Genomic DNA, 13,541 nt, shown 5'->3' on the forward strand with positions numbered 1-13,541 from the left:
TTCAGTTTTCTCGTAGCAATTCTTATTTTTACATGGAGCCGAATACGATTGTCGCAGGCCCAGTTTTGACCAAGATGAATACAGTTGTTTGGTTTTATTATCTAGAATTTCAGAAATAATTGTTGAAAACTTACCTCTTTAACCGGGTTGTTCAAAATATTGCGAAAAATAACATTCAATAAAATGATCGAATAATTTTTTCAAATATAAACAAATTTTTCGACTATGTTCCAAGTTTGACCGCGAGAACGATTACAGTGCTGCCAAAAGGGCGCATTTTTCCATGGGCCTGTTTTGAAGGGTTACGGCGGACAACATGCTGTTGATGCTACCTATTGACATTCAAGCAATCTATGGAATCCGTAGTTTAATGCGCTGAATGTTAAAGAAGAAACTGAGAAATCCGCATTTGTAGCAATAGGGCGAAAATTCTTTCATGGTGTTGGCGCATAGTACATCCACGTTAATTCCCTATACAAACCCATTTCAATATTTATTACTGTGCCAGTTTTGTGCGTGTCGTAGCTTACATGAACTGTATCTTGTAGTTTTTGAAAGGTTAAAACAACCTTCCTTGGTGCCAGTGATTATACTATTAAGCGTTCGTTCAAATCATCACCACAGTTGTAGTAGCACGGAACATCCGAGGCACTGATCGTATTGTTCTGGGTATAGCTATCGTTTTCGTAATCATCCGGGATGCTGGCGGCACCTTCACCCTCAGTACTATTCGCCTGGAAGGTAAGTAAATTAGATCCCGTCTTGTACAGTTCGACCTCTGAAATGTCCAGAGTGCTCAGTTCGGTGTTGTTGAAATGTATGCTAACATCGAACTTATTCTGGCAACGCTGCCGGTAAACATACAACCCTATAGCACCTATTCCCACTATTAACACGGCGTACATTATAAAATGTAGTAAGCTACCCAGAAAGCTGTTTTCTTCATCCCCGGTTGTGCCTTCGCTCACTGTCCGTGAATCTTCCTGCTGCGCAACGCGGTACGGTTTCATCGGTCGCATCTTATCCTTAACCTCAGGACATCGGTCGCCTTCTCGTATTTCGAGTCCATTTTCGCAGACGCACTTACCCTTAGCATCTTCTGGTATGCAGAGATGGGTACAGTTGTGCAAGCTGTTTGCGCACCAATTCTTTGCCATCGGTTGCCGAGATTCCTGAACCAGCAACACATGTTTTGATGGCGGTACGTTCACATTGAAACGATCGCATCTATAGCCGGCAAATAGTTGACACTGTCCTACAGTAGCGGACGCTCGATTTACGATAAGTGCTTGATTTTCAAACACGCTAAGCTGCATTGGATGGTTCAGTATGTGGGGTTGATCACGGACGAGCACTTTTAGTTGCTTTCCAAGATAGTCGACGCGACACAGCGTATTACCGCTTAGCTCGGTGTAGTAAAGCAACTGACTTTGTGGATCCACAGCGACGGCGGAAATTAGTCCCGGTTGTTTGGTAACGATTTCCTGTTGCGTACCGTCCAGCCTGGCTTTAAATATGATCGAATGCGGTACCTGGAAGATCCATGAATACAGCAGCGAATAAAACATGTGTTTGTTCACTGGATCTACTGCGAGCGCCTTGACGAAGTTACGCTGAGTGAAGGATATTACACGGGCGCAGGCTGCCCGCTCGAAGTTGCACACTTTGATGGACGGTTCCGTGATATCGACGAAGTAAACGTTCGCCGTAATCCAATCGACGGTCAGTTTGTCCGGTGTGCCGACACTCGTCATCACATTCGTTGCGTTCGTCTGCAGATTCAGCTCGTACAGTGCGGCACTGTTCTCCGCCGCAAAATAAAGCTTCTGTTGCCGGATGTCCATATCCATGGTGATGATTCGACTCTCGTTTGCCTGCAGTAAAGTTTCGATCTGTGGTGGATTCACCGTGAGCTTCCGTATTTGATCGTACCTCGTGTATAGCACGTACTGGGGCTTGCCAATCGCTTTGCAGGATGTTTTGTCCGGCCGGAGCATGAATCCTTCGTGGCAGGAACACCGGTACGAACCTTTCACATTGGTGCATATCTGCCCACAAGGCTCGCGTGTTTCACATTCGTTCAAGTCCACGCAGGATTTCCTATCGCCTGCCAGTCGGTACCCATCCAAACAGTCGCAGATGGCACCGTTCGGCGATTTCTGACATATTTGTGCGCAGGGTCCCAGCCCACCAGCGCAAGCTGATTCGCAATTTCCTTCCTCGTCGTGTCCGTTCGAGCAATCGCGCTTACCGTCGCACAGTAGAGCTATTTTAATACATTCGCCCACTTTGCACTCGAACGTATCCTTACCGCAATCTGTCGAGTGTGGGTGATCGGGCGTTCGCATACTGCTGGTACAGTTGACTTCATCCGACCCATCGTTACAGTCGATGTCTTTATCGCACCGCCATTCCAAACGGATGCATTGACCATCGTCACACTGGAAATCTCGTATACCGCAATTGGAACAACCTGTCTCATCCTCACCATGCGGACACTCAGCAGAACCGTTGCAGCGTACGGCGATATTGAGACAGGTGTTGGACTTGCTGCAATGAAACACTGTAGAGTTGGTGTAGTCTTCCTCCTTGCACTGTCCCTCCCGTTTACCGTCCACGGGGCAGTTTTCCTCATCAGATCCATCGCCACAGTCATCGTTCCCGTCGCACAGTACCGACTGCTTGATACAAAAACCAAGCGCACACCGAAAATATCCCTCGTGGCACTCTACCTTGGCGGGATGGCAGGTTTCATGCTCGTCGGAAGCATCGTGACAGTCCGGACTACCGTCGCACTCCCAGCTGGTAGGGATACACTGCCCATCATTGCAACGGAACATATCCGCCGAACAAGTGATTGCCTCGTCGTGCTTGTTCGACAGTTGCGTACAGCCCGCTTCGTCCGAACCGTCCGCACAGTCCAGTGAACCATCACACCGACCGGTTGCATCGATGCACAATCCATTCGCACAGGTAAACTGATGCGCGCCACAATTCGTGTTCCGATCGTAACCGTCGCAATTTGCTTCATCCGACAAATCAGCACAGTCGTGCTGCTTATCGCAGCGTTTTACCGTCGGGATGCATTTGCTCCCGTCTTTGCAGCGGAACTCGTTCCACTTGCAGTTGGCCGACATTCGTGCCTTGCCAGGATCACAATTCTGCTCGTCGGATTGATCCTTACAATCGACATGCCCGTTGCAGCGCATTTTCATCTTCAAACATTCACCGGATTCGCACCGAAATTCGCAGTCGGCGGCATCGATGCAGTGTTTGTTGAGCGACGAATTGAATACCATACCGGTGGGACACACGCACGCACCAGTGTACAGCCCGCCGGATACGCAGATATGTGAGCATCCGCCATTGCTCTTCATGCACGGATGCTCGTGCCGTTTCGTTGGTTGGGTCGCTGTGATCGGTATCATCTCCGGGATGGTCATGTTTGGTGGTAGCTGGACGATGATTCGTTTCGTTGCACCAACGTTATGTTTGTCGGACCAGTACAATCGCTGCGATCCGTAGCATGTCCAGAACAGCTCGTTGCCAACGATCGCTAGCGATACCGGCTGGCGCAGATACTCTCGAAACAGGTGCCGCGTGTCACCCTCGTAGCTAGTAATTTCGATCCGATTCCTGCCCATATCGCTCCAGAAGATGGCACGGAGATCGTGATCCACCGCGAAGCTGATCGTGCCATTGCTGCCGAGCCTGTCCTCGATCACGTGGGCGTGCGGTCCACGTCCCGTCATATCCTGACGGTCGATATGCGTATGACCCGTGCTTGATCGCAGCGCAATAAACATTTTGCCTATCTCCGGTAATAGCGCCAGCGCCACCGGTGCATCGTCGCCTAGGTAGTGCTGAATGATAGATCGATGTTGGGTCTGCAAACTATATATCACAATAGTTGACCATTTCGCATCCGACCAGTACAGCGTATTGCTTAGGTAGTCGAAAGCCAGTGCTGAGATCATTCCGATGCCGTCCGACACGAGCCGTTTAGTGCGCAGTGACACCAGCTCCACCGTGTAGATTGCCTTCTGCTTATTGTCCGCAATAAACACCTCACCGTTAAGGCTGTTGAATGCCATCCGACTAATGGTGGGGAACAGCTGTTCGCCCCGGCCTGTTTCATAGCGCCCGAACGGACGATGCTTCAGCGTTACCAGATAGTTACCGATGCCGAGCAGTATATCTTGCCGTTTAGCTACATTCACACAGCTGTGCTTATCGCGGTGCAACTCCATACCCTGCGGGCACGCGCACGCGTAAGTGCTATTAGACGTTAACAAGCAGAGATGTGAGCAGGTATGATTCAGGCAGGCATGGTTGACTTTAGGCTGCACGCTAGAGTGATAGACGTGTACATCTAAAATGATGTCCAAAAAAAGAGAAAAAATATTACAACTGTGTTCATTACAAATTGACCATACACGAATACTTGCCGAATATCATACGATCGCGCACAAGTGTTTGACGAGTCTTGCCGGTGAATTTATCGCACGATTGTATGCTTTTAGTGTCCCAGTCCGACCAATACAATCGATCGTTAAACACGGCGATCGAAAACGGATGCTTTAGCACATCGGACAGTACCACCACACGGTCGCTGCCGTCAAAGTGCATGCTCTCGATGCGCTTCAGCTTCGCATCAATCCAGTACAAACGATTGTTGGGCCAGTCTAGCGTTAACCCGTTCGGCCAGTGGATACCGGCACTGACCACGACCGTCTGCTCGCTGCCATCCATTTGTGCCTTGCCAATCATGGCATTGTTGCCCCAATCGCTGAAGAAAATCGTACCATTTTGGGGCAGTAACGCGAGGCCACGTGGTTTGTGCAGCTGGTCCTGTATGATCGCTTTGCAGTGGTACCCATCACTCGAACACACGGCGATGTGCATTTGTCCGCTGTCGCTGAAGTAGATGTTACCGGTTAGCCAATCTAGCGCCAAATCCTCAGGTGAGATCAGCCCGGCAGTGAGCAACAGCTGCCGACTGCTGCCATCTTCCAGCGACCTCTCGATGGATTCTGTTTTGTGAGAAATATCGGTCCAGTAGACGTGCATGCCGTCGTATGATACGCCGATAACTTGCGATAAATCTTTCGCAACGTAATACTGATGCATCGACGTAAGGTACATTGCGCCGACAGCTTTCTGCGTGGTGTACAGCATCAACGCTTCGGTCCCGGAAGATAGTTCACACGTTCGTCCGTCGCGCATTAGATTGAACTGATCGATGCAGGTACATCGGAACGACCCAGGTGTATTGATACAACCCTGCGAGCATAATCCATAACGGTCGCACTCGTTCACATCCTGGCACTTGCCCGTTACAGCGTCGAACGTGTAGCCAACACCGCACAAACATACCGCCTTACCGTCTGGCATAACCTTGCAGGTTTTTGGAGCACATTTCAGCGTTTTGCATGCATCCGATTTACAGTTCGGGCTTTCGTCACTACCGTCATCACAGTTATCCGCACCGTTGCACACCTGTGCCACATCTATGCAGGTGTGATTGTTGTGGCACTCGAATTTCCCATGCTCCAGCGTACAATCGTGCAGGCAGTGCTCTTCATCCGACCCGTCCCCACAGTCATCAATGCCATCACATACCCACCCGCTAGACTTCAGGCAGTGTTTGTTGTGGCACAGGAACCCTTTGCACTTTGCTGCTATATCGATACAGCCAATGGATTCATCGGACCCGTCCAAACAGTGCTCGGTACCGTCACACACAAGATCCGCCGGGATGCAGGCTTTATCCGTACAGGTAAACTCTGCTTTGCTGCACTGCGGTGCCCTGTGTGGTACTTCGTAGTTATCACAGTTTTCTTCGTCGTCTCCTCCCAAACAGTCTCTTTGTTTATCGCACCGACTAGATCCACTAATACAGGTACTGTCGTGCTTGCAGCGATACCAGAACGGTTCTTTACAGAGGAAATAATCTGCGAGGCAAGGCAAGCTATATTAGTATTCGTAGTTTTTGAAAAAACCGGCCAGCGAAGAAATAATGATCCAAAAGATGATTGAACTCAAACGCAGCGAATGCAAGAGATATTATAAGTGACTTACCACATCCAGATTCATCGCTTCCATCGGCACAGTCCTGAATATCGTTGCAATGCCCAGAAGCTGGTATGCATGCACCATTATCACATTGAAATTCGTGTGAATTGCATGATTTAGACGAGCTCTTTTCCAGCAATGCGTGCTCTACATGCATTGCTAGCATAAGGAGTACTACTAACGTCTTCATATCTGTGAGAAATAGTATCAAGACAAGTCACGGGCCTGTGCAAAAACCTCCATTTTCTTTACTTGAAACACGTGCTGGTATAGTACTTACTGATACTAAGGATATTGCTTGCACGGTGTAACATAACCTTGTTTTTTGGTAGCATCCTTTTGCTAGCTTGAACCAGCCAGCTAGCAACTAAATAAGGACTCAAGTTATGGCAAATTGTACAACTTATGCTAAACTCCACATTCTTCCAGATTTGTATCTGTACAACCTTATAAACGAATAGAAAAAAAAGCAACACTCACAACGGACGCACAAACACGCGGACTACAGAAAGGAACGATTGCTGGAACAGAACTAGTCTAATCGATCTGTTGTAACCTGCTGTACTAAAAGAAGCTCGAATCTTGATCCAAAATGGCCACAACAGTCTTTTTTCTGTGAAACGATCAGTATTGATCGATTATTCTCTATCTACATTTACAAAACACACTGAGTCGGATTGCATAAGGCAATTTAAATATTTCCGTTCTTGATGAAGATTACATGCGGTTTAAAACTGGCGTTTCGTTCATTCATTCATTCATTTCGTACGAATAAAAATGAAAAATAGATTAAAACATGCAAAAATATTTCACATTGATAACAATCTTTTATATTTTGTTGGTTCGACTGTACTATTATACTATTACTATTATACAACAAACTAATTCACACTCAATTCACACAAAATTCTAATACGAACACAATTTAGAGGACATTTAGCAAAACATTTTAGATTCCGTATTTAGATTAATTCAAAAACGTACATTCATCAATCAATTCATCGCGCCGTCCTACTCATAATGATTCTCAATCAAATGACCAGTATAGAATTTCATTATTGTTTGGGTGAATTGTAAAATTTAAGAAATTTATAAGAAGAGCACTACGATGGCAACATACCACGATTCCGTTTATAGCTTGCACCTTGTTTTCGGTTGTGATTGCCACTCAATGCTTTGTTTTCGTTCTTATGCTTTCGATTTAGCAACACTTTACTATCCTGTCCCTGGCCTTTTGGTTTACCACGTACATCTGCTTCTTTCGGTCCGGATACCGCACTGCCGTGTCGGTGCAAGTACTTGCTGTGCATTTTATCCTCATACCGTTTTCGTGCCAGCTCTGGGTTTTCGCAGAACGCAAGCGATGGATTTTGGTTCGCTTCTTGCTCATCTTCACTTTCGTTTTCGCTATCGCTTTCATTGTCAAGTACCTCATTGACGAATGTGTTCCGAGCATCCTTGGATAGCTTTACGTGACGCGATTCACTTTCGGTCATTGCTTCGAACGAATCGTCGTACTCATCATCGTCCAAATCATTTTCCGCGATCAGGTCAAACTGTCGGTAAATGTGGCGCACCTGCTGTATGTGGCTTTTGTCGTCCAGCAATGCATTTAATGATTTCGGTTGCCCCGGCATGCCCTTTCCTTTCTTAATAATTCCTTTCACTTTGTCATTAACCATCACGTCAAACTCATCGCCGTCGTAAACATTTAACCGATCAATGCCGGTGCGAAGGTAGAATTCATCTAAAGGATCATTGGGAATATAGAACTCCTCTTGTCCATCGACCGGTTGCGATTCTGGGTTTGGGTTTTCCTGCTCTAGCAGTACACTAACAGCTTCCTCAACGTTATCATACGAGCAGACGACTTTACGAATTTGTGCCGCTTCTAGATGAGGTAATAGTTCCATTATGTACTGCACATTATGTTCGATTCTTTGCTCGATTTCTTGTTGCTCTACGCTCGCTTTAACTTCTTGATCAGTGTCTTGCTCAGAGTTCATTATCGAATGTGTTCCATGTACCTCCCTATCCTTTGCGTATGCATTCTGTATAAAGTCATACTTTACTTGATCCACAGATTTGTAACCTAACTGCACTATTGCCAAATCGTCCTCGATGTCATACAGAGTTTTATAATCTCTCACAAAAACATTGTTTGCAAGGCACTCTGTGAGAATACTTATAAATTTATCTGCAGCCAGCAAGCCATCATCTGAATTTTCCAATATTCTGTTTAATTGAACGCATAATATCGAACGGAACGTTTCGAGCAGTTCAACACGCATATCGTTTAGATTTTTTAAATATTGAGAATGCTTGTTAACCTCTTGAATATTTCGATACAGCACGATTATTACGTTATCGTAAAAATTGCTAATAGCGAATTCTGCGTTCAGTTCGGAACATATCTGTCGAAGTGGGGAGGCAATTGCTATCAATTGCACCAACACGCTGCTACAGTCCTGCGCGTACAATGTTAAATCATTCAATGTCGCTTCTGAAGTATTTGCTTCCGATAATTCCGATTCGCATCGAGTTTGAATGATAGTAAATGCCTTCACGATTAAAAGAAACAAACATTTTAGTTAGTTTGGGCTTACAAAATATTGTACTTATACTTACATTCAACAGGTAGCTTATACCCTGCTTTAGATCCTGAATGTACTTCGGCTGAAGGTTTAGAATGAATTCAATTATTCGCGAAATTTCTGCTATATTATCTCGACTGTAGATAGATATTAAATCAAAGAGGAACGGTACGGTGATGATGAAATGTTTATACACAAGTTTTCCGTAAAATTCCGGCTCCATCCAGCATGTATCACTTTCGCGTAAAGTGGTTAGACGGAAGATTACTTTGAACACGAGCGCATGAACGGCTGTGTACAAAGGTAAAATTCGTTCATTATCCATAGATTTTAATATCGGAACAAGATAGAACGGTAAAGCATTCTGCATGAACGATACGAGACTTTCGAGGGTCGTTGTATTGTGTACAATTGTTGACCAGAATCTAAAAAGCACAATCAACGTGTTAAAACAGTACATGGCAATATAACTGCAATCATCGTTACTTACTTGTGATACTCTAGATTCAACAGATGTTTCATATCTTTTATAAACCATTCCGTTTCACTTGCCCATTGTTCCAACATCGCATCGCTTACACTTTCTTGACCATTAACTAGGAAAGCCGTGTACTTTGTAAAGCATCGAGTGTCTTTCCAAGTGGCGTGCTAAAACAGAACGAAAGAATTAGTTATACAAAGTGGTGGTAACTGAAAAATGTACAATGTGATGTGATATCTTAAAAAGCGATAGAAACAATCACTCACTAGTGCCGGAATGCTACGCTTTACACCATTATCAGATTGAGTTAACTTCAGTGTATTCAAGGGAAGCCCGCAATCTCTCTAAAAAAATATCTAGTTAGTATTGTATAAACAATTTGATGAAGGCAAACATTGCTAATACCATACCCCGTCTGTGTTAGCCATTTCTCGGAATTTACTTTGCGAGTATCACTTTTATTATTTATTTTATTCACTGAAAACGCATCCGTGGCTATCGACGGATGCTTGTTTTCCATCGAGGCTCATGCTGATTGCGTTGCGCAATGTAACCGTTGGTTTTGACATGACTTGAAAGCATTTATATTGTAACAAATCAGGGAAGAAATGGATGCATTTGTCAATATTGATAAATAATTTTAATATAATTAGATTTTAATAGCGATTCAGTTGAAATTACAAAAAAATAAAACGAATAGCCGGATGCAATTATTTACAAATGTAACTGAATGTGAACTGTCAACAACCGCAGCAGAACCAATGACAGGTGATTGTTATTGTTGTTCATTGTACAACTTCCTACCGGATTTGTAGCAGATAACCTTTCGTTGCTCTCTCGCTGATCTGTGTGAGGGTTTTTTGCGCCTGGAATAATGGAAAAACAAAGGTACTGTTATGATTCATACAACTAGGCATTGCTTTACCATTAGTAATCGGTTCTATTTTTCAGATTCTCACTGCTGCTACTTGAACCGAACGAGATATACTTCGAGGACTTTTCGGTGGACATTGTAAGGGAAGAATTGCCGCCGAACCTCGATGTAGAATTCCAAATGAGTGGACGATTGAAGATGTGTTCCAAATCGCTGGTGTTTGAGGCGAAGGGAAGCAGCAGTATTCCGTTGATAAAGATCATGTACAAGGACTGCATAACAATCGATCGACAGGAAGACGGCGTTGTCTCAAATGCCGACTGTCAGCGACTTTCGATACGTTGTAGACAGCACATAGAAATGCTGAACCAGAACCAGATTCAACCGTACCGTTTTGTACAGAGGGAATACACGTTTCTTTTCCATTTCCACTACGCTAAACTCGATGAATGTCTGCAGCAAATTTGTCAGTTATACCGTGCCTCAACGTTACCGTCTTACGAACAAAATAGTATGGTAAGTTAAAAGAGATTACAATTAGTGTTATGTACTTATGTCTTTCCGTTTCCATTACCACAGATAGCAACGATAGTGTATTCGCGACATAGCCGTGTTAAGTTCAATCCCTTATGGTTGAACAATCTTTATGAGCGGACGATATCTGATTTCCAGGTTGAAGAAATCAATCCTCTCATAGTCAACCCGGGACGATTGCTCATCACAAATAAGTTCATATATTTTCAGTACTACAATAACGTCCACACGGTATGCATTATCACGAGCAGCTGTCAAATCAAATAAATCTAAAACGCTCATATTTCATTTTAGAATCCGGTCCTAAAGGTTGGCATAACATGTATCACCGGTCTTTCCAAACACCGGTACCTATTGCGTCAGATTGGATTGAAAATCCGTTGGAACGAAAAACAATCAACTGAAGGGACAGATCAGTGCCTTTACTTAGTGTTTCGCAACCAAACTGATCGTGATGACTGCTGGGGAAGTATTAGCGGACAGTCGGACTACGCTGCCACAGAACAAACCCCAGAGAGCATGACATTAAAATGGCAAAACGGTCTTGTCTCGAATTACGACTATCTGCTTTACCTGAACAGTCTCGCCGACCGGTCATTCCAGGATCTAACGCAGTATCCGATTTTCCCATGGATATTAACCGATTACAGTTCGAGTGAGTTGAATCTGAACGATACGGGCGTGTACCGTGATCTCGGTAAGCCGGTTGGAGCACTAAATCCAGACCGCTTAGCGCGGCTCCGCATGCGCTTCGAGGAGATGGCTGACCCGAAGTTTCTGTATGGTTCACACTATTCCACACCTGGGTTCGTGCTGTACTATCTCGTGCGCAAACATCCAGAGCTGATGCTTTGCCTGCAGAACGGCAAGTTCGATCATCCAGACCGAATGTTTAATAGTGTCGCGGATGCATTCAACAACTGTCTGAACAACATGTCCGATTTTAAAGAGTTGATACCGGAGTTTTACGATACAAACCAAAAGGGAGATTTTCTGTTGAACAGCATGAAGATAGATTTTGGTGTCCGGTTTGATGGTTCGCCCGTGACCAACGTAGCACTGCCACCGTGGGCGCTCAACTCACCGGAACGATTTGTGTGTCTGCTGCGGGAGGCGCTTGAATCAGAGTATGTCTCCTCCAGCCTGCACCAGTGGATTGATCTAATCTTCGGCTATAAGCAACAGGGAAAAGCTGCGCTCGATGCGGACAATGTGTTTTATCATCTGTGCTACGAGGGTTCGGTAGATCTTGGGCAAATTAACGATCTGGCCGCCCGCCATGCGATCGAAGTGCAAATATCAGAATTTGGGCAAATTCCCAAACAACTCTTTCGTACCGCACATGTGTCAAAGCTCTTGGCAATACCGCCAGCGGTTGGATTGAGTACGCAAATGGTGATTCGGAAGGCTGCGGAGTACTACTCTCACAAGGACGTCATCACGGCAGTTGCCGTGGACAGGTCGGTCGGGAATATATTTACCACCAGCAAGGACGGTACGATGACATGCTACAGTCTCAGCGAGAAGCGAAAAATACGGAGCGTGCAGTTGAGCGGATTGCCAATCAGTTCGGTGCAGATTGCGAACGACCGTTCGATCATATTGGGTGGTTGGGACGATACGATGTACGTACCGGCAGTAGTTGCGCAAAACTAGATCGGCAGAATTGCACTCAGAAGCCGTTTCTGTTTGATCGGTTATTTTAATTTTCTTTTTAATGCATTCCTTGGTTTTGTCGCGTGTTTTCTTTTCTTTCTACTTTGTAGTTTAGTGTATAATTTTGACTTCGGTAAGATTTCAAACACCATACAAGCACACGACGACGCTGTTTCTTGCATTTCCTACGTACCGTTTTATGGATTGCTAGTGTCCGGCAGCTGGGACTGCAGCTTGAAGTAAGTTTCTAGTTCATTCGTAGTTCATTCATTCGTGTTAACAAAATGAAATTATAGTTTTTAGTTTTCAATTTCATTCCGCCTACTGTTAACGCACTGCATAGTTTTAATCATTGGTAAACGAAGTGATCATTAATATTCGACTGGTCGTATCGATTACAGAATTTGGAACAAGTATCACAACGATTCAGTGATTGGATATCACGTGCTGGAGGAGAAGCTCGTTTCCATCGATACGTACGCCGGCGAACGTATGAAAATTCACGTCGCTGTCGGTTTGCAAAATGGTGAACTGCTGCTGTACGAGCTCGATGCGCTCACCATTAACAAGCCAACGATCTACACCCGGGACAATCACAAGCTGTTGCAAAAGCACCGTAATGCTGTATGCGAGGTGAAGTTTAACGACAAAGGAACGCTGATTGCATCGTGCGGTGAAGATAGGAATATATACGTGACGGACGCCGACAGTACCATGACGATATGCCGGAAGGAGCTGAATGAGATAGTGCGATGCCTCTGCTGGACACCGGACGGCAAATATTTGTTGATGGGTGATCGTACCGGGCTGCTGCACGTTTGGAACATGCTGCAGGGAATGGTAGAGTGTGAAGTGAACTTGCATAGCGGTATGTACAGGATTTGCTAAAACATCCTCTGTAACTTATGGGTGATGAATGTTTTTTTTTCTCTCCCTCCTTCTTCTGTTTTCCAGCATGCATATACCGTATCGAATGCATCGATGATAAGCGGATAGTAAGCTGTGGGAAGGATGACAATAATTATTGTATCAAGTTGTGGGATGTTGCCACGTAACAAACCTGTGATACCTTTATTCGTAAGCTCATGTTGTTTTTTTTTTTTAAATGCCGCCGTCAAATGTCTGTTACCTTGTAAGCTAACATCGCGTTTGGTTATGCATTATAAATCCAACTATTTTATAAATTTCCATTTATCATACCGTTTTCCATCAACGTATATGTCACGCATTTGATGGATTTTGCTCAATTTAAGATCAAAATGGCATAATCGTCAACATTTGATAATTTTCTTTGTGCAATTCGACCATAGTCATAAAACCATACCGA

General features: G+C 44.8%; 3 protein-coding genes across 3 annotated transcripts; 1 reads left to right on the top strand and 2 right to left on the bottom strand.

Annotated features, from left to right (window-relative positions):
• Nucleotides 1–467: 467 nt before the first annotated feature.
• LOC128306503 (putative vitellogenin receptor) lies at nucleotides 468–6,585 on the bottom strand. The gene is made up of 4 exons (XM_053044034.1): nucleotides 6,356–6,585; nucleotides 6,082–6,267; nucleotides 4,449–5,954; nucleotides 468–4,372 (listed from the first exon to the last, which is right to left on the bottom strand). The coding sequence occupies exons 1-4, from the start codon at nucleotides 6,408–6,410 to the stop codon at nucleotides 588–590; spliced, it is 5,532 nt and encodes a 1,843-aa protein (XP_052899994.1). The 5' UTR covers nucleotides 6,411–6,585; the 3' UTR covers nucleotides 468–587.
• A 335-nt stretch (nucleotides 6,586–6,920) lies between these two features.
• LOC128306976 (activating signal cointegrator 1 complex subunit 2) lies at nucleotides 6,921–9,668 on the bottom strand. Its single transcript, XM_053044661.1, has 5 exons — nucleotides 9,561–9,668; nucleotides 9,417–9,494; nucleotides 9,160–9,317; nucleotides 8,704–9,094; nucleotides 6,921–8,636 (listed from the first exon to the last, which is right to left on the bottom strand). Exons 1-5 carry the CDS (start codon nucleotides 9,576–9,578, stop codon nucleotides 7,179–7,181), a joined length of 2,103 nt encoding a protein of 700 aa, XP_052900621.1. The 5' UTR covers nucleotides 9,579–9,668; the 3' UTR covers nucleotides 6,921–7,178.
• Nucleotides 9,669–9,921: 253 nt separating this feature from the next.
• LOC128307164 (protein FAN-like) lies at nucleotides 9,922–13,299 on the top strand. The gene is made up of 7 exons (XM_053044900.1): nucleotides 9,922–10,038; nucleotides 10,102–10,540; nucleotides 10,604–10,789; nucleotides 10,853–12,183; nucleotides 12,325–12,453; nucleotides 12,616–13,082; nucleotides 13,169–13,299. Exons 1-7 carry the CDS (start codon nucleotides 10,025–10,027, stop codon nucleotides 13,267–13,269), a joined length of 2,667 nt encoding a protein of 888 aa, XP_052900860.1. The 5' UTR covers nucleotides 9,922–10,024; the 3' UTR covers nucleotides 13,270–13,299.
• Nucleotides 13,300–13,541: the final 242 nt, after the last annotated feature.

Source organism: Anopheles moucheti, chromosome X, assembly GCF_943734755.1.
Source record: "Anopheles moucheti chromosome X, idAnoMoucSN_F20_07, whole genome shotgun sequence".
NCBI lineage: Eukaryota > Metazoa > Arthropoda > Insecta > Diptera > Culicidae > Anopheles > Anopheles moucheti.